The sequence below is a fragment of the Amblyomma maculatum genome, chromosome 6, assembly GCF_055883805.1.
Source record: "Amblyomma maculatum isolate TAMU_Amacu chromosome 6, ASM5588380v1, whole genome shotgun sequence".
NCBI lineage: Eukaryota > Metazoa > Arthropoda > Arachnida > Ixodida > Ixodidae > Amblyomma > Amblyomma maculatum.
Window position 1 is genome coordinate 105,898,777 of NC_139349.1, and position 23,583 is coordinate 105,922,359.

Here is a 23,583-nt window from a genome sequence, read left to right on the forward strand (position 1 = left end):
AACAGAGTTGTTCTGTGGATCTGATATTCAGTTGTTATCACGTGAGCTGCTACTTTGTGGTACAGGAGGTTGTCACGTGAGTCTCATAATGTATGAGACACCAGTGTGTGTCTGGCCGCTAAAGGGAAGAATGAGGTATACTGTGGATGTGCATCTCCATGTTTTTTTAAGGTTAATTTAAGATATTCAGCAGGAAAAGGGAAGCCCTGTTGCAATCGAGTCTCACATGACATCCCGTTAGGACAGGTACTTTTTCCTTTTGTTCCAGCGGAGCCTTGTATGTATTCACAGCAGCTTCAAGGAAGTATTTTTTTTTCTTTTTCAGGATTTTTGATGTGATAAAAGCCAATCTTAATGCAGTCAAGAAGGAGAACAATGCCTCCAGCTTTCTGACTGCTCACTTCATCACTCGCCCCGATATCAAGGATCTGTACTTTGACAACTTCATGCTCTGGATGCAGCAGGTGAGTGACATTCGTGGTTCTTTGTTGTTGGCTAAAGCGGGCCCTAATAAGCCCTCGGACCACCTCTGCATCCTACTTAGTTAATACCTTTAATTGGTATAGGGTGCAGGTGTGATTGTCCTCGCTTATTTACACAGTGCTATGTGGCATGTAGTGCTTATAGAGTGTTCATAAGCAAGGCCCTCTTTTTTGCTGCCATCATGCGGGAGACATGCGGCCCACACGTCACCAATGTCGCGATCGCCTGCCGCGCTGTGTGTGCCGCGGGTGGCGAGCTGTGACTGCGCGACCGTAACAAACCCTGTAAACAGACCTGCACGGCTGCCTTTCCCGTGCTTCTGCACACTCATTTTCTTTCGTTTTGATGATACGAATGTTCGAATGATATGAATTTTTTCACGACTTCATTAGATTCTTCTCACCGAGGTCCTACTATAATAAACTTCACTTAGTAAAGCCTGTATTGGGAGAATGAAAATCATGCATCCACCAGGAAATTTTAACGAAGTGATTTCACGCTGTCTTCACATAGGACCCACACTTTTCACAACTTCCTACTATAAAAACAGGACAAATTCCTTGGTCACACCTGAGGTAACAACATCCCCGTAAACCATCTCTTGTGCTGGTGTAAAAAATGTGAAACAGTAAGGAAAAAACATTGTACACAGTTCCATAATGAATGCATTCCTTTTCATCTAGCATTCATGTTAGGTGAGAGTGCTTTTGTTGGCTTTCACTTCTCTTGTAATTCTTTAAAGGAAGGATGCAGGACTAAAGGGTCAACTTTTGAGCTGTTGCACCAATTTTAATAAAATTTGCAGGGATGGCTTATCTTCCTCTTATTAGAATATATTGTAAGTTTCATCACCTCAGCACAAATAGGAGAAAGTTGTAGCTGTCAGATTGAGTAATTAGGTGTGTCAGCTTTGGAAAACTATCATTTCAAAACTAATGAAGATGTACTAACCGTTCGTGCTTAGATTACTTCTAGGTAGTTCATTGTGCGGGATGAGGCCCATTGCGGGTTCTTTATGACATTTTTGTAAAAATCTGAGCACTTCAAAAACGAACTGCATTTTTTCTGTTGTCATTATACGTCACATATTTGATACCTTTCTATTTCTTAGAGAGTAATTAGGATTCCAAAAGGTACCTTATCTTATTCCCAACAAAAGTTTTACCCAGAAACCACCTTGAAAACAGCCTTTGGCAAAGGAGTTTGGAAATGGTAATTTTCCTAATGGTTCTGCTCTTGCAAAAAGTGCGAAATGAGAAGCAAGAATTATTGTTGGGCAAGTTGGCTTGCTCCCTTGTAACACCATGAAGATTTGTGCAGGTAACTGTGGCACACTGTTTGTGTGTCATGGTTTTTTGTTCACACCTTCTGTGTGGCCTTGAAAAGGAGCTGAAAAAGAACCTGTTCAGCGGGCTAGATGCAGGTAAGTAGATTGGAGGGTGCTCCGGGGCTTCCTCAAATACTTTTACGCACGGAAAACTCGGCAGGACTAGAGTGTCCAAGCGATGGGATACTGCTTTGTAGGGTACAAAGTCAGTCTTGTTAACTGCGGTGGAGAAATTTTCATCACATAATCCTGGCAAGCTTATTCTGACATCCTCTTTGTTACTAGGATAGTTGTATTACATGTGAATCAAGGCATTATACTGGTCAGTGTTCTTGCCTGTGCCAAAGCGGTGCTATGGCTTTTAGCTGTCCGACAAAAGGGTGTTAAAGAAAGCAAGCACTCGATATTGTCCTTACTGCTGCTACGCTTTTCAACAGCATATTGACACCGAAAAAGAAGTGCAGACTATCAGCGTGTTATCAGCATTTGCCATGACCTTCAAGATTGCGAAGCGGGACATTGTGATGAAGCACGCACACAGCATATTGGCCTTGCTGATTGAGAAGGCGTTGTTCCACAACAAGAACTTTCTGATTAAAAAGCTTGCGCTGAAGCTGTGTCATCGAGTCGGTGAGTGATTAATCCAATTGTTTACATAGTTCATAACTCATATTGGCTGCCGCACCTAATGGAAAAAGAAAAGAAAGAGGATTGATAACGACTGGTTGTGGTCACCGAGTCTTTCTCGTTTTGCAGGCTTATGCTTCCTGCCTGTGAATCTCGCTTCATGGCGACATCTCAGAACGGTCAAGAAACTGTCTGAAAACCTGACGGCGAATGGGGAGCTGTCGGAGGTAGCATTCCCGGATGCTTCGGAGAACGCAGAATTCGAAGTGCCGGAAATTGTCGAAGATGTCCTCGACAAGCTTTTGGAAGGCCTGGAAGACCGGTGCTTCGAAATCAGGTAATATTCACGTGACATCTGTTGGGAAAAGCTTTTTTTTCTCAATATATTTCGTCGCAAATTGCGGTTGTACCTTCTTGTATAGCCACAGTAGCTCGTGAGCTGTGTCACCGCCAGAAAGACATTTTTTTTAGACGTAGTATTAATACTATTATGTATATTATGTATAATATGCATAATAGTATTATGTATTATGTATAATATTACTTACTGCTACTATAGTAGGAAGCAACAAAGTGGTGGATGCCTCTCACAGGAGGCTTTTCAGCCACTGGCATCATCCAGTGTTCATGGTGCCGCTCGTAATCGTCTTTTTTTGCCATGTGTTGCAATGTCACGATGCTGCAAGTCCAAGGGGATTATATTATTTGACGTCATAAGAATTGGTCGGCACCATTAGGCCTCCTCTAAGGGGCATATGCTGATTGGTTGATTGGTTGGTTTGGTTTGTGGGGTTTAATGTCCCTGGGGTTCTTGAATGTGCACTGACATCGCACAGCACACGGGCGCCACGGCCGGGATTTGGTCCCGCATCCTTGGACACGGTAGTCGAGTGCCCTAACCACTGGACCACCAAGGCGGGGCATGTTTTTAAGGGAAAGGAGTACGCCAGGGTCAGGGAAGGGAATGTGGTTGTACTCAGAGCTTTTGGATCATACCAGTTAAGAAACTCAGCTTATAAAAGTGACTAGTTTCTGTATGCATTCTTTGGGCGTCTGCGAATTGTCGCATCATTTAAAAGTGGTCAACAGAAGCTTTCTGAAATTGTCGTCATTGTCTTTTGGCAGTTACTTTCTTCTTTCTTTTCCATCTTAATTAACTCTAATGCTGTTATTTTTTAACAATTTTTGCTACTGCAAGTCTTCAACTAATTTTATTTTCCAGGTGGTTGCGCATTTATTAACAACCTGAAAGTTTGCAACTTAGACGCAGTTTTATTCAATGGCCATTGGCACCACCACTATTTGTATACATCTAAAATCTGACGTACATCTATGTGGTTTTTATCCCCATGACAAAGCTTCTATAGCGAGGCATAGACATCTCTCGTGGTGGTAGCATCCAGCCAGAAGATATATGTCATGCTGTCACTGTTTTACGAGCTTGCAAGCATATTATGCAAATTTTGCTTGGGTTTCTTAAGCAGTAGCGCACAGTATATGCTTCTCATTATGTTTTTGGCTTGCTGTGCACACAAAATGTACTCTTCAAAGCTTTTGGAAGAATAGCCTGGCTTGTAGTACCTACTGAGGTGAAAGTTCTGGCAGTGTGGCGGAAGCATGTAACTTTATATATTTCTGCAACGTGACTGCTGCTTATCATGGGATGCTTGTTCAGAGAGCCTGCACTCTTTAAAGAAGCTCTTAAGCTTTCTGGGAGTACATGTGCTTGATTATGACCGCAACATGGTCCATACAACTAATGTATATCAACCCCCGAAATTTTAGTCGCATTGCGACTGATTGTCCAATTTTTCGGACTTTATTCACATTCGCCGCGGCACCACTGCCAATAGCCAAGCCTCCAGATAACATGTATTGTTATTTAGAACATTGTGGAACATGATTAATTCAGGCTTCGAGGGAGTTGAAAATGGGATTATGTAAAGCAAATTTTAAGCTAGAAATGCGGGGTTCCTTGCGCAGCTGCAAAGAAGTACTTGCTGCAAACACGGCTCCTTCGCGTTTCAAGGATGCTTCATCACACGGCAGATGAGGAACGGGTGGTGAATCATCCTCAAAATGCGGTGGCTCAGCTAATTCGCAGTCGCAGGTTCAGTTTCTAGTCTGGACTTCATCTAAGCCAATGCGTTTGCCTGCGAGGTGCCGAAGGCAGTACAGCCATTGAACGCCGGTTACGGCCTGTTGTCTGTGTAAACACTGAGCGGCGAGACCGTCAAGTTTTAGACTGGGCTACTGACCCCTTCCTCCACCATAGCGGCAATCGGAACATTATGTAAAGTGATTTTTGCTATCAAATTTGATTTTTCGGACGTTTTCGCACCCCTAAAGAGTACGAAAAACCGGTTGTCGACTGTATAGAGACTGGCAACTAACTGACATGACGCCACCTGTAAGGCAAACCTTTTGAAAAATTGAGGTTTGATTTTGTGTTTGTAACAAGCAGCTATAATACGGCCACTGAAACGGGACTAAACTGCAGGCGGTTTTGGTTAGGTAGCTCTGGTCACATAGCGAAGCAACTTCTTTGTCACGCTTTAAAAAAAAAAGAGCATGTCATATTCGGTCGTACCATAGAGGCCAGAGGGATTATTTAAACTTTAAAAGAAAAGCATTTACGTCTGTGTGCCTACTTCTGTTTTTATAGACTGAAGTGAAGGCTAGCTTGCTCACCTGTCGAGCTCTACTTGTAGGTCATAATAATTGTGTGTCGAATCTGCTTGGGCAACTCATTGGCCCTGACATTCCTATGCCAATTGTGACTTTAGAGTTTTCAGTCTGACTGAAGGGGCTGCATGTCATCGAAGCCAAAATGCAAACACTTTTGTGTACCCAGATTATTTTTTTTCTGGGAATCGGAGTTAGTTAAAAATTAACACAGAGCGTTCTGCTACAGCGTGCCATATAGCCAGAAAGTTGTTTTTGACACTTGGAAATTTAATAATTTATCTGCTGGGAACTGCAGGTGGTCAGCTGCAAAGGGCATAGGTCGTATTGCAAGCAGGCTACCAAGAGCGTTTGCTTCGGATGTCGTCTCCTCGGTGTTCTCTATGTTCGAGAAGAAGGACAGCGAGGTGCTGCTGCATGGTGGATGCCTTGCCCTTGCCGAACTCGGTTTGTATTGCACTTCTTCCACAAAGCTGTAAAAATGGCTGTCTCAGTGCAAAATCGATTAGTTATAGTGCGTACATAGCAAGTGAGATAGAAGTGGTGCAGGTTTTGTGTCCATCTGGGGTACATTGTGTGGTATCAATGGCTGATTAGCAATGTCTGTGATAGACAGGTCCTTTACGTCTCAGTTGTGGCGGTGAAGGCTTAGTAAGTGCCACTAGTCTGGTGCGACTGTGAATCAATTTTGGGCTTATTTTTTCAAAATCTTCCAAGAGTCGTCTTCACAGTTTGTTGTTAAATGTTACAAGGGACAGCAGCTTGGCTTGTGCCTAATCTTTTGCAGCATGTTTCTGTAAATTAACTAGCAGATTACTGACTGTTGCTACTGTTAAAATGGGCAACGGAAAGGCGTTGCATCTTTTTGGATTTCCGCAAAGCCTTTGATACCGTTCCTCATGCTTTATTGTTATATAAATTATCTTCTCTCTGTATACACCCTGAAGTAGTAGACTGGATTAGAGGTTACTTATCTGGGCGAACTCAAAATGTTGTAATCAATGGTACTAATTCAACGAATGTCACCGTAACCTCTGGCGTGCCCCAAGGGTCTGTCTTGGGGCCTTTGCTATTTCTAGTCTTTATAAATGACATTGTTGAAGGGCTTGAATGTAAAGTGAGATTATATGCTGACGATTGTGCCATTTACAGGAATATACGAAATGATCTTGATGTAAGTAGTATACAGAGTGATCTGAACAAAATTCATTGTTGGTGCACTAAATGGGGCATGTCTTTGAACACTGCTAAATGCCAGTATGTGTCATTTTCCCGTAAACGTCTTCCCGTGAGATCAGTCTATAATTTGGACGGGCTACCACTTGAAAAGGTCCTACATTACAAGTATCTAGGGGTCTATTTTTCAGAAAATTTGACATGGAACCGACACATAGAATATTTAACCTTAAAGTCATCTAGAACGCTAAATCTCATTAGACGAAATTTTTATAAAGCCCCCACAAAAGTAAAAGAACAGCTATACGTAACTAACGTCCGTCCTATACTCGAGTATGCTTGTGCGGCATGGGACCCTCAAAGCTCTTACCTTGTGGAAAAACTTGAACGCATCCAAAACCGCGCTGCCAGGTTTGTTTCCGGCAACTATAACTTCCGTAGTAGCATCACATTAATTAAAGAAAACCTTAGATGGAAAACATTGGCTCACCGGAGACTAACCGCAAAATTAGAACTTTTTTACCAAATATACTCTGATCTTACGGGAATAAACAAGAGCTTGTACATTCTACCTCCACATTTTATCTCTGAACGCCGCGACCATAAGCTGAAAGTTCTTGTAACGCGATGTCGAACTGATGTGTTCCGTAATTCCTTTTTTCCTCACACTTCTTCACTTTGGAATAGTCTTCCTAAGAGCATAGCACAATGTAAAACAGGTAAACATTTTCAGTCTTTCCTGCCGTCCAATTTGTCGTAGTAGCTCTCCACCCTTTTAAACCTGTTTCTCGCACTCACATTTTCAGTGTTGTTCTTTTTATTGTTAAACAAATGTGCTTTACTGTATACTTTCAGTATTGTAACATGCTCATTTTAGGTATTTTTTTCCGTTATTGCCCCCCCTGCTATAATGCCCCTGGGCGCTGCAGGTACTTGTATAAATAAATAAATTCTATTGTTCTGTTTCATCGAGGGCAGACTCCACAAGGTTTTGCTTCTGTTGCTTAACTATGAGCTAAAACTAAGTTTGCTCATTGCAGTCTACTTTTGTTTAGCGGTACTATAGCATGGCTGCTGTTCGTATAAACTAGCACGCAAGGCAGATTACAAATTGTACCATGAAAAAGCGAGCCCACTCGTTGCTTTTGATATGTGTGCCTGTATGGACAGTTTGGTTTGTTCAGGTGTGGTGTGACGCATGGTGATCAATGAGTGGAGAGCTTGTCATGAAAGGTTGTATGCAGGCGCTATATTGTTGGTTGAAGAAATGCGAAGTCTTGTAAATGAGGTAAGTTGGAAAAGGCGTGCCAGGTATAGAAATTGGTTAGAGAGAGCGAATGTAAAATATGGCTATGGCTGTGCTAACTAAAACAGTGTCGCAGCAGCTAAATATCGTCTATACTAGTGGGAAAGAAGGGTGTTGAAGCATTACTAATGATCGTGCTGCCAGCTGTCAATGAATCGCACTTAATTTAGACAAAAATGTGTTATAATAATGTTTAGTTTGAAGTAATAGGAGCCAGCGTAGTATGCTTGGTAGTGTCGTGGCCAACATTTCAGTTCCAAACGGGTCTGAATGTTCAATATAAGGGGCAAATACAGTGTTTTTTCTTCTTTTTTTTTTCGTCATTTTGAGTTAACGATTGCATTACATTCCTTGTAGTCCCTGCCTCCTACACAGCAAACCATTTTCAAAATGACCAAGTAGTGTTGTGTTAAAAAGTGAAAACAGCAAATAAAAACCGAAACTCGATTCATGGTCAGAAGCGATGGTCTGCTTGACGATTCGATTACATCACACACATTGTGGGAAAAACACTCAGACACGTTTTGAATGGCTGTAAAATAGCAACTGAAAATAACGGCATGGTTCATAAAATGTCTAAGGCGGCCTTATTGGCCGCGAGGACATACCGTGGCGCCACCTCTTGGCAGGGCCGCGTGACACAGTAAGTATAATAAACCTGCGTTGAACTGCTGCTGTAAGGTTCTTGCCTATGCAGTTTAGCTGCGTGTTAGTATTACGTTCATTTATTTATTCAACATACACCTTGGTCTGGGTCTGATGAGTTTAATTGAAGGCATTGGACCCACTCATTCAGAATGAAAGCATCGAATCAGCGGGTCGTTCAAGTTAGTGAGTTTTAACTATACTGCGACGGCAACGCGCACCGGCTACGACATTGCTGTTGCTGATATGGAGAAAAACTGGAGCTGCCCCACAACCAGTTAGAGATATGTGGTCATTGCATCCGGGTAATAAAATTCCTGTGCAAAAGCAGCAGAGCTGTCAGGGGCCTGACAGATGCTCGCGCCTACGAAGAGCGCCGGCGGAATCGCCACCGTGCACCTGCTCCTTTGAACACAGTAGCTAGAGCAGACAAGCCGGACAGTGGGGAAGACGTGGATAAATTTTTATAGCAAGTGTGAAGAAGTGCGTTTCGCGCAGCGAATTCTTGCGGACTGTCTACCGTCACTGGCACTCTTGGTTCGGGTGAATATTTGTTTTCCCCGTGTAAAGTAGTTTTTTTGACGCATACCTCATCACATTACCACATGTAATGCACTATCGTTTTTTCCATGCACTTTGTCGTTTGAAATTACTACAGAACTGCAGATATTGCTTGAGACAACTCATCATGCATACCGCAGCCCGTGGCAGCAGAATTTTTTAGTTCACTTCAGTGAAAATTGTGTCAACGCCTTTATTCAGAAGAGTGAGGTCTGGCTTTTGCACTATCCTTCCTTATTCCGGGAGCGTATTGCTCCATGAAGAAGTCAGCATCTTCTCCATTCTGCCAGTAATAGGTCTATGTTAAGTACACAAGGGATAAGTGCAAATTAAAACGCGCGTGCTGTTTCTAATGCCGCTACTCGCCGAACTGTTCAGCGCCAACTCGTGCATGGATGAAATCTTGCTCGCTGAAATTCCTGCTGTACACATGAGAATTATCACTCGCTTCTTCGCCCATTCAAATCTTGTATAAGGAAGATTCTATGAGCTTATTTTTTGGGTAGCACAGAGAGCTTACGCCCGGTTTCATCGTGTATGTCTGGATACAGAGCAATAACGCAGCGTGGCAACAGCTTAAAAAAACATCAGCAACGATGCAAGGTCAAAACTTGCAGTGCTGGCACTCGTTATCAACCAAAACTACTGAAATAAATGCGACTATTAGGTTTTAAAACGCACAAATTCAATAAAGCATCTGCTCCAGCAGCAGTAAAAGGAATTACGTGAGCCCACTTGCTCCCCAAGGTTGACGCTAGCACCGTTCGTTTCAGTGGTGGCGCTCATGCCCAATACTTTGTTGTTCATATGGGGAGTGGGCAATAACCTAAGATTACAATTTATGATCTCACAAACACATTGTTGCCCACAGAAATTGTCTGAACTGAGGCTACAGAAGCGATGAATTTTACATGTGTGCGGGAAGGAATTGCTGCACGACTCCCAAATTAGGCAGACTGGAAAGGAAAACCTGCAGTAAAAGTTTCATAAGAATACATGAATGTAGGAAAGCCCCCAGAGTTTCCCTCAGAGTTTGCTATTTGTTGAAAACATACCTCACTTATATGGTTCAGATGCGTGTAATCTGTCAAAGATCACTCAGTGGGTGAGTGTGAACATGAGCATACAAAGCAACTGCAAATATTGCAATAACAGTTTGCATTGGCGCCAGAGGTGGGCAACCTCATGAGGTTTCGACCTCAACCTCAAAATGACCTCAACCTCACGGAGTGAGGTGAGGTTGAGGTGAGGTCGGCGATAGCCCAAAATATTTTGAGTGAGGTTACGAAATTGGACCTCAACCTCACGCGTGAGTTTGAGGTTGAGTGAGGTCGTAATTGTGTGAGGTCGAAATTGTGAGGTCCAGGCTTTTTGCTGTTGCCGCGGCTTACTTCGAAGAGCGCCCCTTTTGACGCAGAGTTCGCGCGTACTGCCGCGGTGTGCCCGTCGACTCCTGGTGTTCGGTTACCCCCCGTTCGGACGACCGGATGCCGTAGCCCCTGCCCAGGCTTCCCTCTGGTCTTCTTGGAAGATATTTTTTTTTTTTTTTACGTCACGAACTCCTCGTGCCCCCCGCCCGCCACCCCCGTTTTCTCTGACTTGTTTGTACCGATGCTTGTCGCCGGCTCGGACACCCAGGAGCGCGCAAAGCACATAACTCACTCTGACCCGCGATGCTTTTGTCGTATGCCGCAAACAAACAAGCAAACTAAAAAGCGAAGCAAATTGTCTTTTGCGCAGACGGCGCAAAGCAGAACTGTTTGTCGTATGCATCCCCGTTCCCAGGCGCTGACGTCACGGCTGCTGCTTTACATTCGATGAAGGATCCCGCTGTACATTACACGAAACCTTAACAGAAAATGGTGCAGCGAAATTGCATGGGATGAAGGTGCTAGCGTTTCTTACATAACCAATATAGCGGTAAAACATGCAAGAGGATGAGACGGACGGCACAGCTTATAAGACGCAACTGGTATACAGGAAAGAAGCCTGCGCATGTTAACCATTTGCCTAGGTAGAAGAGGCAAAAAAAATTATATGGGGCTTGTATACAGTAAAGCCCAATGAAAACAAAAATCTTTTTGCTCCGCTAAGGCCCTTTGTTTATATCTCAAATTCTCGTGAAACCAAGCAATGCAGGAGGAAGGATGATGGTAAGAGATTCTTAACTTCATAATATCAGGTCTATCTTGAAATCTCTTTAGGCGCAGGAAAAAAAAAAGAGAAAAGCGTTCTCCTACATGTTTTTATAAGTTAAAAACTACTGAGATGTTTTCTGACTCAACATTTTGGTGTCTAGACAGACGAATTAGTGTGGCAAACTGAGCGTGTCTCTTTTGTGCTGCAGTCTGCTCGAGACGGACAAATCAATCGGATGAAAATTTGTGTGGTCAGATATCGAAGTAATATATTCAGACATTCGTTTTTTCTTTAAAAATCCATTGAAATATATGTGAATAAAACCAATTACATGCTAGCACTGAGGAATGCAGTACTAAGTCGATGTCTCAAGCCTTCTATACCCTCTGGGAAGCGCAGTTCTCTTTTTTTTAGTGTGCGAAATTTCGTATACTTTCGTCAACATGGTATTTCTTTATATATTTTTCTTGTATGACATTTACGTTCGCGTATTGGCGAACAGAGAACAGGCTTCTTCCCTCACATTTGGCTCTTTCTTTGGCATCTTTCCAGAGGCCCATAGCACAACCCTCCTTTCCACTTACCGGAGCGGTCATTTAGTTTCTCTTTTTAGTTTTTTGCAAATATTGCAAAGCACGATGTAGTCTCTGAAAACGAAGCTGACACATTCGCTGCTGCCTTTGGTGTGTATTGGTGACAGTTCGGCATTCACTGCATGAGCAAAACCTAGAGCCTAGAGACGGACGGCGAAGGGAGGAACGCGTGCACAGCAGAGAGCGCGGTCCCTCCAGGCTGCTTGATCGCCTCCTTTCTGTTGTTCTTGTCTTTATTTTACGTTTATGTGCTGTAACTACACGACTCTACCGGGAAACGGTTTCTCTGGATGCACGTGTAGTGCATGCGACAAAGCAGCTTCGGAGACACCACCGTGTAATCTATTAGTTCAGTCTTTAAAGGAAAACAAGTGAATAACACAAAGAAGCTCGTCTCAGACTTGTTGGAGAAATGGTATCCAGTATTCTGTTCAGATGTACAAGTATTTGTATCGTTTTTTTTTTGGGGGGGGGGGGGGGGGAGGGGTTGGACATTTTGGTCCGGCGAAATTTGACTGCAAAATGGTTCACGTTTAACCCTCTCTCCTAGCAGTTTCGAACCCTGTAATTTTTTAATGTAAGCGTGGTGTTCGAAGAAGCAATTTCACCAATTCTTGCAATACGCTTCGGGATCACAGAAATATAGACAAACACCTAGGAGTGACCGGTTGGGACCTCGTAACATCCACAGCGTTCCTCTGAAATTTTCTGAAGGTACATTTGTTTACTCGGCGTTGGCCGAGTTTTGTGATTATTTGGTGTGTTGCTGTCTTTCCTCTTTTGTTTGTTTTGTTGAGGATTTAGTTATCACGACAGATCGTTTCAGGAGTAGCTTTTATGGAAAATTCGTGCCCCGTTAATATGGACGACCCGAATTATGAACAGTTTTTCTGGGGACGAAATTTTTTCAATGTACTATTTATGCCTCGTTAATGTAAAAACTCGCTGTTTGAACAATGGACAGAGGAAGAATGCATAGAGCCCACTTGGGCCCATGTATTTTGGGCTCGTTAATATGGACATCGTTTGAAAAAAGCAGGGGAGTCCGAACGCAAGTTAAAGAAAGGTGCGCAGGCCGGGAACCTATGCGACAGCCGATACGGTCGGACGCCTGAACTAGTCCTGTGGAGTTGGAAAGAACCAAAGCGGGCGTGTGGTCGTTTTAGGAAGGGGAGGGACGCAAGAGTGGAAAGGAACGTACACAGAAAACCGAGGGTTAGCTAAGTAAGAAAGACCCTGAATGGAGGGAACCGGGAGATTTCTGTGTGCAGCGGCAGCGCCGCAACGAGAGGCCGCAGTCGGGAAAACAGCAACATGTGGTTGCAATAAATTCTGCTGAACGTGAACAGAGAGGCCGGTAAAAGCGTAGGAAAGAAATAATAGGAAGAAAGACAAGCGCCAAAAAGTGGGGGTGGGAACTGAAGTTTTTCTTTCCCAAAACACAAAGTGTGTTCCATGAAGCCTTAACGCTTTTCGGTCAGAGTTAAAACACACTCACGAAGTAGAGCGACAAAAGAAAGGCGGCGAGCACGCAACCAGGACCGGGCGTCCCGTCCTGGACGCCCTTCCTTCTCATGCTCCTGGTTTTCGTCACTGTTGGGATGCCGAACTGCCACATTTCGCGCCCCGGGCGGTCCGCATGTCGGCTTCGCCTTGAGTCAACGATGCGGCCCTGACAAGGTCTGAGCTCTTCGTAGTCGGCTCGCCGTCGTTCTAAACTGTACTTCAGCTTGCAGTGTTTGTTTCATAGGAACACATACAAGCGGCACAGGAAAGGGCTGTTCGATAGCCCTCAGCAGCCTGCCAACTTGACTCCCTCGCTTCCTCACAGTACAAGGCAGAAAAAAGAGAATCAGAAGAACGGAAAGGCGGGGAGGTTAACTAGGCAAAAAGAGTGCAAAGAATCAGGAGCCTGTAACCCTCAACTTTAGTCTGACTTTTGGCATGGCGGGAGTTAAACGAAAAAAAAAAAAAAAAAAAAAAAAAACGGAACTGAACGTAGGCGCGAAGCGGGACATCTGTGAATACAAGCGGCAAAAGCCATCTCAGTTAATCCAAGCCGTGAGGGACTGGACCCAAGTTCAACTAGGCCTCAGCCTGGCCAGGTCGACGGTAGCATCGATACTACAGGGCTCTGATAAGTGGCTCAACGTCAGCATCGCTCATCGCAGCGTCAGCTACAGTCCGACAGCGCCCAGCACAGTTCGAAGAAATGGAGTCAGCCTTGTTAATGTGGTTCGGAAATGTGTGCGCGAATGGTGCTGTCGTGAGCGACGAAATGCTTCAATAGAAGGCTCGCTGCCTCGGTAACATTATGGGTGCGCACCCTTCCTTCTCCTCCGTCTTGATAGGTTTTACCTGTGATGACTTACGGAATTTTTGTTCAGTAAAACAGGGATGTTTACCGTGAGAAAAATTATTCTACGCTATGTATAGGCATTACTAACTTCAGCTACTCATGAGGATAGCTGACAAGATTTAAGAACAGACATGACATTTTGGGTCGACGGATTCATGGAGAAGGGGGTAACATCGACAGCTCAGCTGTTTTTAATTAGAAATTTAATTTAAAAAGCTGTCATTAATTATAAAGTTTTTCTCAAAAAAATACTTTTCATTTTTATCATGACTCATTATTATGGATGACTCGCGTTATGGACAGTTTTGGTCGGAAACCAATGTGTCCATACTAACGAGGCACGACTGTATTCCTATTTTTTTCCCAATTTGATGTGTACGGTTGCAAGACAATGTACAGTGTATTAAAAAACAATGCTTGGCAACCATCAATTTGTTTTTTTCGAATTAAGAAAAAGAGCATATCGTTATTGTTGCCATCGTCACTAGGGTCAACAGCATTTGTCTTTTCAGTATATAGTAAGAACTGGCTTGTTTTATTTATAATACGGATTGTATTCATGTTGGTCGGATGGGATAAACTCTTTGTATTGCATTATGGGCCTATGCGTAGTAATGTGGTACCCATGTAGGCCTTAGAATAAAACGGACCAAAAAATGGTAGGCGAAGAGGGGGAGAGGACTGCTACTTTAGTGCAGGATTGGACATGGAGTCTCCGGAGTTTTTCGTTTATCCGGGATGTTAATTGTTGTATAAAATTAAGAGTAAAATACAGCCTTCAGACGACAAAATTCTGGCTTGCCTATATATGCTAGGATTACCGAGAAATGTATATTTGCGTTAAGTTACGGTTTAATTTGACGATTCTTTTTTTTTTTTTTTTGAGGTCGAGCGCCCGACCTCAACCTCACATTTTGAGTTTGAGGTGAGGTTGAGTGAGGTCGCCAATGGTCACCTGAAAAGTGAGGTGAGGTCGTCTGGGGGACCTCAACCTCAATTTATGAGGTTAAGGTTGAGTGAGGTCGCCAAATATTTTTTGAGTTTGAGGTGAGGTCGAAGTTTTTGAGGTCAAATGCCCACCTTTGATTGGCGCTATTTTCTCTTCTTTTGTTTATTTTTGTTTCTCCCCCTTTTCTTTTTCTTCCTTTATTCCCCTCTGCTGTTTACTGATCAGGATGCCGGGGTACCCTGCTTCCCGACCAGCTGCCCCGAGTGGTGGCCTCTCTGCTGCCCTGCCTGGTGTTTGACGAACAGCTGGGCAAACAGAGTCTTGGGGTGATGGTCCGTGACGCAGCCTGCTACATCTGCTGGACCTTGGGTCGCTCGTACGACCCCTGCCATCTGGCTCCCTTCGTTAATGCCATTGCCGGAACACTCGTCAGCGTGGCACTCTTCGACAGGTGGGCACTGCCCAGCAACTTGTGCACGGTCATCTGGTGCAGAAATTACTGTGTGATCCTAGTGGCATAGCTCAATGATTCTTCGGTTGACCCCAAAGGCTTTTGAAATGTGCCAAAGAATTCAGTGCGTCTTAGCTTGCATCGCTCGCTTCCTGCCTGATATTATGCATGAGGAAAACCGACAAATGTGAGCAAATACAGTTTAGCCCGGTTATAGCGAAGCCACTTGTAGCGAAATAGCGGTTATAACGAAGGAAGTTCAATTTCCCATCCCATTGTTACATCTTCAATACAATTTGGGTCCAGTTTTAACGAAGTAAATAAGCGCACGTCAGTGGATATAGCAAAGTGATTTTGTATGAAATGAAAAATAATGTATCTATCAGATTGTGTGAAAATAAGGACAGAATTTGGCTGACGGCCGCATTCGCAGCGTTGTCTGCTCTCCCGCGAAGCGAAAGGTTGCTTACTGCATCACTTAACTTGTCTTCGGGATGCGGCATCTCGTTGAGCCGGTTGCGCGGGAGGTAAAAAAAAGTAAGAAAATAAAAGGCAATTTTTGGTGACGTCAAGGAGCAGCGGTCGACTTGGCGAATCACGGTTCTTGAATTTCTCTCCTCTCGGTTCTGGGCCTGGGAGAAATCATCATGGGAGTGAGAAAAGCAGAGAGAAGCGAGAGTGTTTCCTCCGCTTTCGTAATTCTTTGTATGCGCTCCTCTCGCTGATGCCATTATGCCTTTCTGCCTTGTTCTGCTTCTTACCTTTGCTATCTCGTGACCCCTGCTTCGCCTGGACAATTTCTAGACAACGGACCTACTCCCTTTCTCAGACCCGACCCTTCGATTTCTCGGCAATATCAATTCTCGCGAGCCCCACACCTCAATGGGAAAGAGAAAAGTGTTGTCATTGAAGACGAAGCACGCCATTCTGGACGAAGTGCGCCGAAACGTGAAGAAGAGTGATATCGCACGGAAGTATGAAATCGCACAGTCCCCACTCTCAATAATCAAGAATGGCAGCAAGATTGACGCCGTTCTCGATGACAACGTTGGCAGCGGGGACCGAAAGAGGGTCTGGTGCACTACGTACGTCGACGCAGAAGCCGCACTTTACAGGTGGTTCGTGGATGCCCGATCAAAGAATATCTCGCTCAGTGGACCCATCATGCTAGTGAAGGCTAAGGACTTGGGCTTCGCGCTCGGTTGCGATGACTTCCAGCTGGGAAATGGGTGGCTTCGGCAAGGAGAGGCACAACATTACGTGTAAAAACATCGTTGGGGAGGCTGCATCTGTTGACGACGGATTGCTCCAGCAGTGGATGGCCAAGCATCGCAATCGGATTCTTGTGTATTCCAACAAGGACATATACAACGCAGACGAAATGGGTTTGTTCTTCCAACTGCTGCCATCAAAGACTCTCGCGGCCAAGACGGACAAATGCGTGGGAGGAAAAGTTAGCAAAACGAATCGCAGTGCTGATCTGCTCTAATATGAATGGTTCAGACAAGTGAGACTTGTTAGTCATTGGCAAAGCTAAGAAACCGCGTGGCTTTGCCAAGGTGCTCTCTATGCCAGTGACTTATGCAAGCAACGAGAAAGCATGGATGACGAGAGACATTTTTGGCAAGTGGCTCGCCGACTTTGACAAAGAGATGGTCCGGAGGAAGCGCAAAATGCTGAGGTTGCTTGACAACTGCACTGCGCATCACGTCAATGCACACTTGAGCGCTGTCGAAATTTTGTTCCTGCCCCCAACAACTACTGCCAAGCTACAACTTATGGACCAGAGGGCTATCGCTAACTTCAAAGTCCACTACCGGCGCCGAGGGATCGAGCGCCTTCTGATTTAAGCTCGCTCTGCCAACAATGTGGCCGAGATGAAGGTTCCTTTAGTGAAGGCCGTCTGTTTTGCAAGCGGAGCCTGGAGGGACGTGAAGCACCTGACTATCACTCATTGCTTTAAGGAAGCTGGCTTCTCTCGAAGCAGCAGCACGGACACAACGCCTGCCAAGGACGAAGCTGCCGCAGTTGACATCGCTGCAACAGCTGATGGTGCCGATACGACAGCCTGCTTGGAGCAGCTATGGGAGTCCTCTAATAATTTGGACCTTGTGCCTCCAAATCTGTCCCTCATGGATTTCATTTCCGCCGACGACGAACATGTTGCCACGGAGGACTTCACAATTGACGAAGTTGTTGGGAAGTCATGAAAGGGGCGGATGGCGCCTCTGAGAGTGACTGCGACGACGCTGGTTGTGCCCCGCCGGGGTGGCAGAGTGGTTAAAGGCACTCTGCTGCTGTACCCTGGGATGCAGGATCGAATCCCGGTGCTTTTTGATGGAGGCGAAAAGCTAGGTGCCCGTGTGCTGTGTGATGCCAGTACACATTAAAGAACCTCAGGCGGTCTAAATTTCTGGAGTCCTCCATTACGGCGTCTCTCGCAGCCTCAGTTGCTTCGGAACGCCCCTCCTTTCATCTTATAAGCATCTTATAAGGTCCGTACTGAGACCATGCTGCTTCTGGGCACTTCGGCATAGACAAGGCATATCTGCAATTAGGTCACTGTGTGTTAAGTAGGGACCATGTGCATGCGCAAACCGATCCTTTGAATGACATGCCAGGTGTGCAGTTGCTCATATATTTAGACATTTTGTGATGTGCAGTTTAAGCATTCCAGCGATGTGTCGTAATGTTGAGGCTGCACGTAGAACTCTCCACTCACTCTGCCATTTACACAGCAGTGCCTATACTTAGGTGGACCAGAAAAAGAAAGAAATTGTTAGCACAAAAGGGAAACTAAAGCACACCAGCAACACATTTCTCGCAACGATGGGGCTCCTGCCAGCATACGATGCCGTCATCGTGGCGCAGTGGTTAGGCTGCTAGACTACTGTTCCCAAGGACGCGGGATCGAATTCCGGCCGCGGTGGCCGCTTTTCGATGGATGCGAAAAGCAAGGTGCCCGGGTGCTGTGCAATGTCGGTGCACGTTAAAGAACCCAAGAACCCCAGGCGGTCGAAATTTCCGGAGTCCTCCACTACGGCGTCTCTCGCAGCCTCAGTTGCTTCGGGACGTTAAACCACAAACCAAACAAAACCAGCCAGCACATTGGGCGACGGTGTTGCTGGCCTAGCATGCTGTACACAGAAGCTGCAGTGAAAACGGTTTCGATCTAGCCACCGCTTTTTACAAAACATCTGATGTTGTTACTTGTCACTGGGTGCAACAACTTCATAATAAAGCGAATGCACAACTAGTTCTATTACGCCTTCACCAGTGAAGTGAGCGGAAAAGCCGAATGCCGCATCGCACCCTGGTTTGCATTCAGGACGCTCAAATCTGGCCAACGCCAATGCTTCGCAGGCTTTTGTGGGCCAAATCGCATCTTAATGAGCACGTCCCTGCTGAACAAATACAGTCCAGCAGGGTGTGTCGGCAGTGCTGATGAAAGTGCCAACTGACTTCAGCAGCTGCTTTTAGTACAATCAGTCATCACGTTGTCGTATCTGGATGAGCAAAAAAAAAAGAAAGAAAAGAAGGCAGCTTCTTCACAGAATTTTTACTGCTAAAATTGCTCATTGGTGGAGGGAAGTAAAGATGCTGCGTTGTACGGCTTGCTGATGGGGAATCAGAAATACTTCGTCGGGGCTTAAATTTCATTCTAGTGAAACTTCTGAGATTCGGCTGTACTTACATGCACTGGTTGGCCCCTTTTTTTTTTATATTGTGCTACCAAAGCTTGGTCATCGACCACTACCCGAATCACAACTGATTTGAAATGCGAACTGGGCCACGCACTTTGAATTCCAATGCCGCTTGCTGCATAAATTCCTCCATTCTGATCACCCCCCTACAAGCTTTCATTCGACATGGCAGTTGTGGCCACCTTGCTGCGCGAAAATTTCAAAGATCCCTTCATTTGTTCAACAGAGCTGTGCCGATATCAACAGCAGTGGCCCACCATGCTTAATTGCATATTGGCAGCTCGGAGTTTTGATTAAAGAAAACGTTTTAATCAGTACATGAATAAAACTTTTTTCTTTTCTGGTTTGTGGACTTGGGGGTCCTACCTAGTGTGCGACGTTTTGTCCAACGCGCAAACGGAAGCATTAGGCATGAGGAAGGTGACATTTGTGTTTCTGTACGTTTCTTTTTGTCTCACGTTTTGTTTCCTTTTTTTGCCTAGCCCTTTGTTTTATGTGTCAGCCCCTCAAGGTGTGAACAGCGCCTATGCCTCTCTTGTTGTTCCCAGGGAAGTGGTGTGTCGTTGGGCTGCTGCTGCCGCATTCCAGGAGTGTGTGGGCAGGCTTGGCACGTTTCCACATGGCATTGAAATTATCCTTGTGGCCAATTACTTCTCCCTGGCAAGAGTGCAGAATTGCTACCTCAACCTGAGGTGAGTGGTCCCAGGCAGTATAAACGTGGGGATAAACGTAGGGATAAACGTAGGGATAAACGTGGGGATCAACGTGGGGATAAGCTATATTCTCAAGTTGTTATTTTCAGACTATACTGACAGATTTTTACAGTCAAATTGCTAGGTGCTTAGTGCCCCTTTCTCGGGGGCAGTCCGTACTACAGTACAACCTCGATAATTCGAACTCGGTTAATTCGAAATCCCGGATAATTCGAAGGTTTTCTGCGGTCCCGTATTTTCCAATGTAAATTTTGCCGGATAATTCGAACAGGCGGCCTGCGCCAGCCCGGTTAATTTGAAAATTTGGACTGCTATGCGGCAATGCCTGATCCATGTTTCGCCGCAAACCCGGCGAAACGACGGCCCTACGGAGCCGCGAGGCAAAGCCACATAGTAATGGTGATGATTTATAGGCGAAGCGCCCCAGCCGGAGCACTCTCTGCACAAAAATCGGTCCACAGTGCGCCTCGCGCACCGCCGAAACACGCGCCTGCAGAGGAGAAGACTTGCTTCACTGCAACACGGCGGGCATACCGGTTTTTATCACGTGACCTCGCCCCCACTCCATCCCTTGGTGTGCTTCGCCCACTCTTCCCCCGTGCCTCCGACGCTGCAAGTACGCCACCACCACCGCCGCGCCGGTCTCGCCTGCGCCATTTCTTTGTGTTGTGCGCTGTGGTTAGGGGTCGGCTACTGTGCCGTTTTTTTGGGCGGGACTGTGCAGAAATGCTAGCTTTGTGACCGTAGCAGTGCAGAAATGCCAAAGTACAAGACTTTAACGCTGCAGCAGAAGTTCTGCTTGATCCAGAAAGCAGGCAAGAGCGCTTGTTTGAAGACCGAGTTGGCCAAAAGGCATGGCGTGCCCCTCTCGACGTTGTCCACAATATTGAGCAACAAGTCAAAAATACTAGAGGCTTACGGCAAGACCCATTCTTCGAAGCGGTCACGAGTGCGGGCTCCCACGTATCAAGATGTGGAAGCTGCTCTGCTTCGCTGGCTGCAGAAAGCAAACGCTGCCCATCTTCCCGTCAATGGAACGCTACTGCGGGAGAAGGCCAACGACCTAGCTCTACAACTTGGGCACGAGGAATTTAAGTGCAGCAATGGATGGTTTTGCCGTTTTAAAGAACGCAATAATTTAACCTTTCTCACCGTCTGTGGTGAGAGCGGCAGCACTAACGAGAGCGTTGTCGAGGATTGGAGAAACCACACATTGGCGCCGCTGCTTAGCGAGTACGATGCAGACGACGTTTACAACCTTGACGAGGCTGCACTTTTTTATAAGATGCTGTCAACAAAAACATTCGCAGTGAAGAACACCGCCATCAAGGGTAGGAAACAGGCCAAGGACAGGATTACTGTGCTGTTCGGCGCAAACATGTGCGGTAAACACAAGCTGCCGCTACTGGTCGTCGGGAAGACGGGGAAGCCTCGCTGCTTCAAAAATGCGCGGCTGCCGCCAAAGGATGAACTCGTCTACAGGCACAATAAGAAAGCCTGGATGACAGGTGCAATATTTGAAGAGTACGTGCGGCAACTTGACCGCAAGTTCGCGGCCACGGGCAGGAATGTCCTATTTGTCGTCGACAACTGCCCGGCACATGGCGACATCCCACATCTCCAGGCCATCAGGATGGTATTTTTACCTCCGAACACCACTTCGATCTCACAGCCGATGGACCAAGGCGTCATTCACCACACTAGGAAGATTTATCGGTACCACCTGCTCAAGCGCATGCTCCTTTGCTACGACAATGGCAAGGAGTACTCCATCGACCTCCTCGGAGCCATATGCCTCATGGTGTACGCTTGGAAACAAGTGGAGCCCACATTGATCAGGCGGTGTTTTGAACACGCTGGTTTTTCCAGTGAAAGCACTGTTGATGCCGATGCAGACCACCCATGTATTACTACTCTTGACGAAGAAGGAGCAGAGTATTGCGACCGCATCAATGCGCTCTGCGCAGAGGATGAGTCCAACGCAGTCGGCTTCGCCGAGTATATCAACATTGAGAGCGAAGAGCAGACTGGCTACTCTGACTTGGAGAGTGAGATCACTGCTGGTACGAACATGCGCGATGACAGCGACGATAGCGACGACGACACCAACGAGCCTCCCCGAGCACCTGCTCTTGGTGAAGTTATCGGATCGCTGAACGTTATCCGCAGTTTTGTTGAGTACCGCGGTGGAAGTTCAGAGATGTTTCGTCTATTTGACCAACTCGAGAGCATGACCTTAGGAGCCGCAAACTACCGGACGCGGCAAACCAGCATCTCTGATTACTTTGAGTAGTAATTCAAAATATGTCGAATAAAGGTAGCACGTTCCTGCAACAAATATTTTTGCCTAAGTCTTATTTCTTGGTGTGTTCGGTTAATTCGAAAACCCGCTTAATTCGAAGATTTCTCGAGGTCCCGATGACTTCGAAATAACGAGGTTGTACTGTATTTATACCAATGGGCATCAAAACTTTCTAGGGCTACTCCGATCTTTCGTTGCATTATGAATTTAAATGCTCTTTAATAAACCAGCACACAGTAAAACTGATGGTTCTAGGGGCAGCCACATCTAAATATTAAAATGCAAAGTTAAGAAGTTTTTAAACCAAAAGCTGCATATTGAAGGAAGTGCTATTTGCGGTTGGAAGTTTGTTTGGAAAAAGCTGTGCTAGTACTTCAGAGTTGAGCATAATCTGCAAACAGTCATGGTGGAACAGTGGGCAGCGGTACGCAAGTTTCAGAAGCATTCGGAAACAAGGTGGGCATAGAGCAGTGACCGTCATTGTTCTGTTCACATCTATCATTGCAGCGCACGCGGGGCACTTCCTTTACTTATACTTCCTCATTTTCGAATGGGCATTTTTATAGAGCTGTACGTGCCTCCAGTGATTGCAAGGAAACATCAATGTGCACAGTTTTTTAAATCCATATAAATGGCCTTTTATGTCAAATATATTTGAAGTATTTGCTTCAAAATTATTCAAAGAAACTCGCTATTCATTTTAAATTTGCTTGGAGCCAAAATGCCACTGTTTGCACGAGCCTACCCGGGCGTAGTTCGGGTCAATATTTGATGATGTTGAAAGGAATATGCGAACAGTTGCATTTCTTATCTGTTCTAGCCAGATTTCGCTGTTGCTGAGTGCAATGATGTAGATTGGGCATTCCTGTTTGCCTCGTCTCTAAACGCTAGTGCGTAAGGGTTAAGAGCTAGCCTACGTTCTCACTGGGTACTCCTGTGGCTCCTCTTTTCTTTTGTGGTAGGGACAATTACACACACGTAATCTTTGAAGTAGAAGTGCGATGAGCTAGCCATTGTATTGCAGGGTATTGCGGCTGGTTTTGATCTAGCTGCCACCCCGATAAAGGGCTGTTTGGCGGCATGTTTGGTGATGTCCACCCTTGTCATTGTGGTGCTCCATGGCCTCCTTTTCTCATGATGCTCGTTGGTTCTCAGTGAGCCCGCGCTCGTCCGCAACTGATGAGAACCGCTACTTTGCACCATGCTAGCTCATTGCCCTGTCAATATCTTGGGCCTGTGATGGATTTTTGGGAAAGTCTTGCGCAACTTAGTTTAAGGCTGGCATTCTCAATCATTGCAGCCTTGGGTTGCTCCACAGACATTAAAAAACTGCTGAGAAGCCTCCTTGTGTCTTCACTTCCACCCCTTCTTACCTGATGTGCATGGAAAAAAAGAAACATGAAGGTTCCAAATGAAAGTGCCCATATTCAGTTAGCAGTGGCTGGTTATCTAGTGAAGTGATCTGCTATAAGACATTACACTACGGTAAGTTCCCAAATAAAGTGCGTGATTAGGATTAGAGTGAGGGATAAGTGAGCACCTGGCAGAGGGTGAGGTTAATTG

At 45.5% G+C, this 23,583-nt stretch overlaps 1 protein-coding gene across 1 annotated transcript in view; it reads left to right on the forward strand.

Annotated features, from left to right (window-relative positions):
• Window positions 1-23,583, forward strand: part of Tbcd (tubulin folding cofactor D) — a 71,610-nt gene that overhangs the window by 4,354 nt on the left and 43,673 nt on the right. The window contains exons 3-8 of the mRNA XM_084607232.1: window positions 326-464; window positions 2,248-2,440; window positions 2,567-2,774; window positions 5,421-5,569; window positions 15,076-15,301; window positions 19,554-19,697. Of these exons, the coding sequence (XP_084463358.1) occupies window positions 326-464; window positions 2,248-2,440; window positions 2,567-2,774; window positions 5,421-5,569; window positions 15,076-15,301; window positions 19,554-19,697 (1,059 nt within the window). The remainder of the gene's footprint in view (window positions 1-325; window positions 465-2,247; window positions 2,441-2,566; window positions 2,775-5,420; window positions 5,570-15,075; window positions 15,302-19,553; window positions 19,698-23,583) is intronic.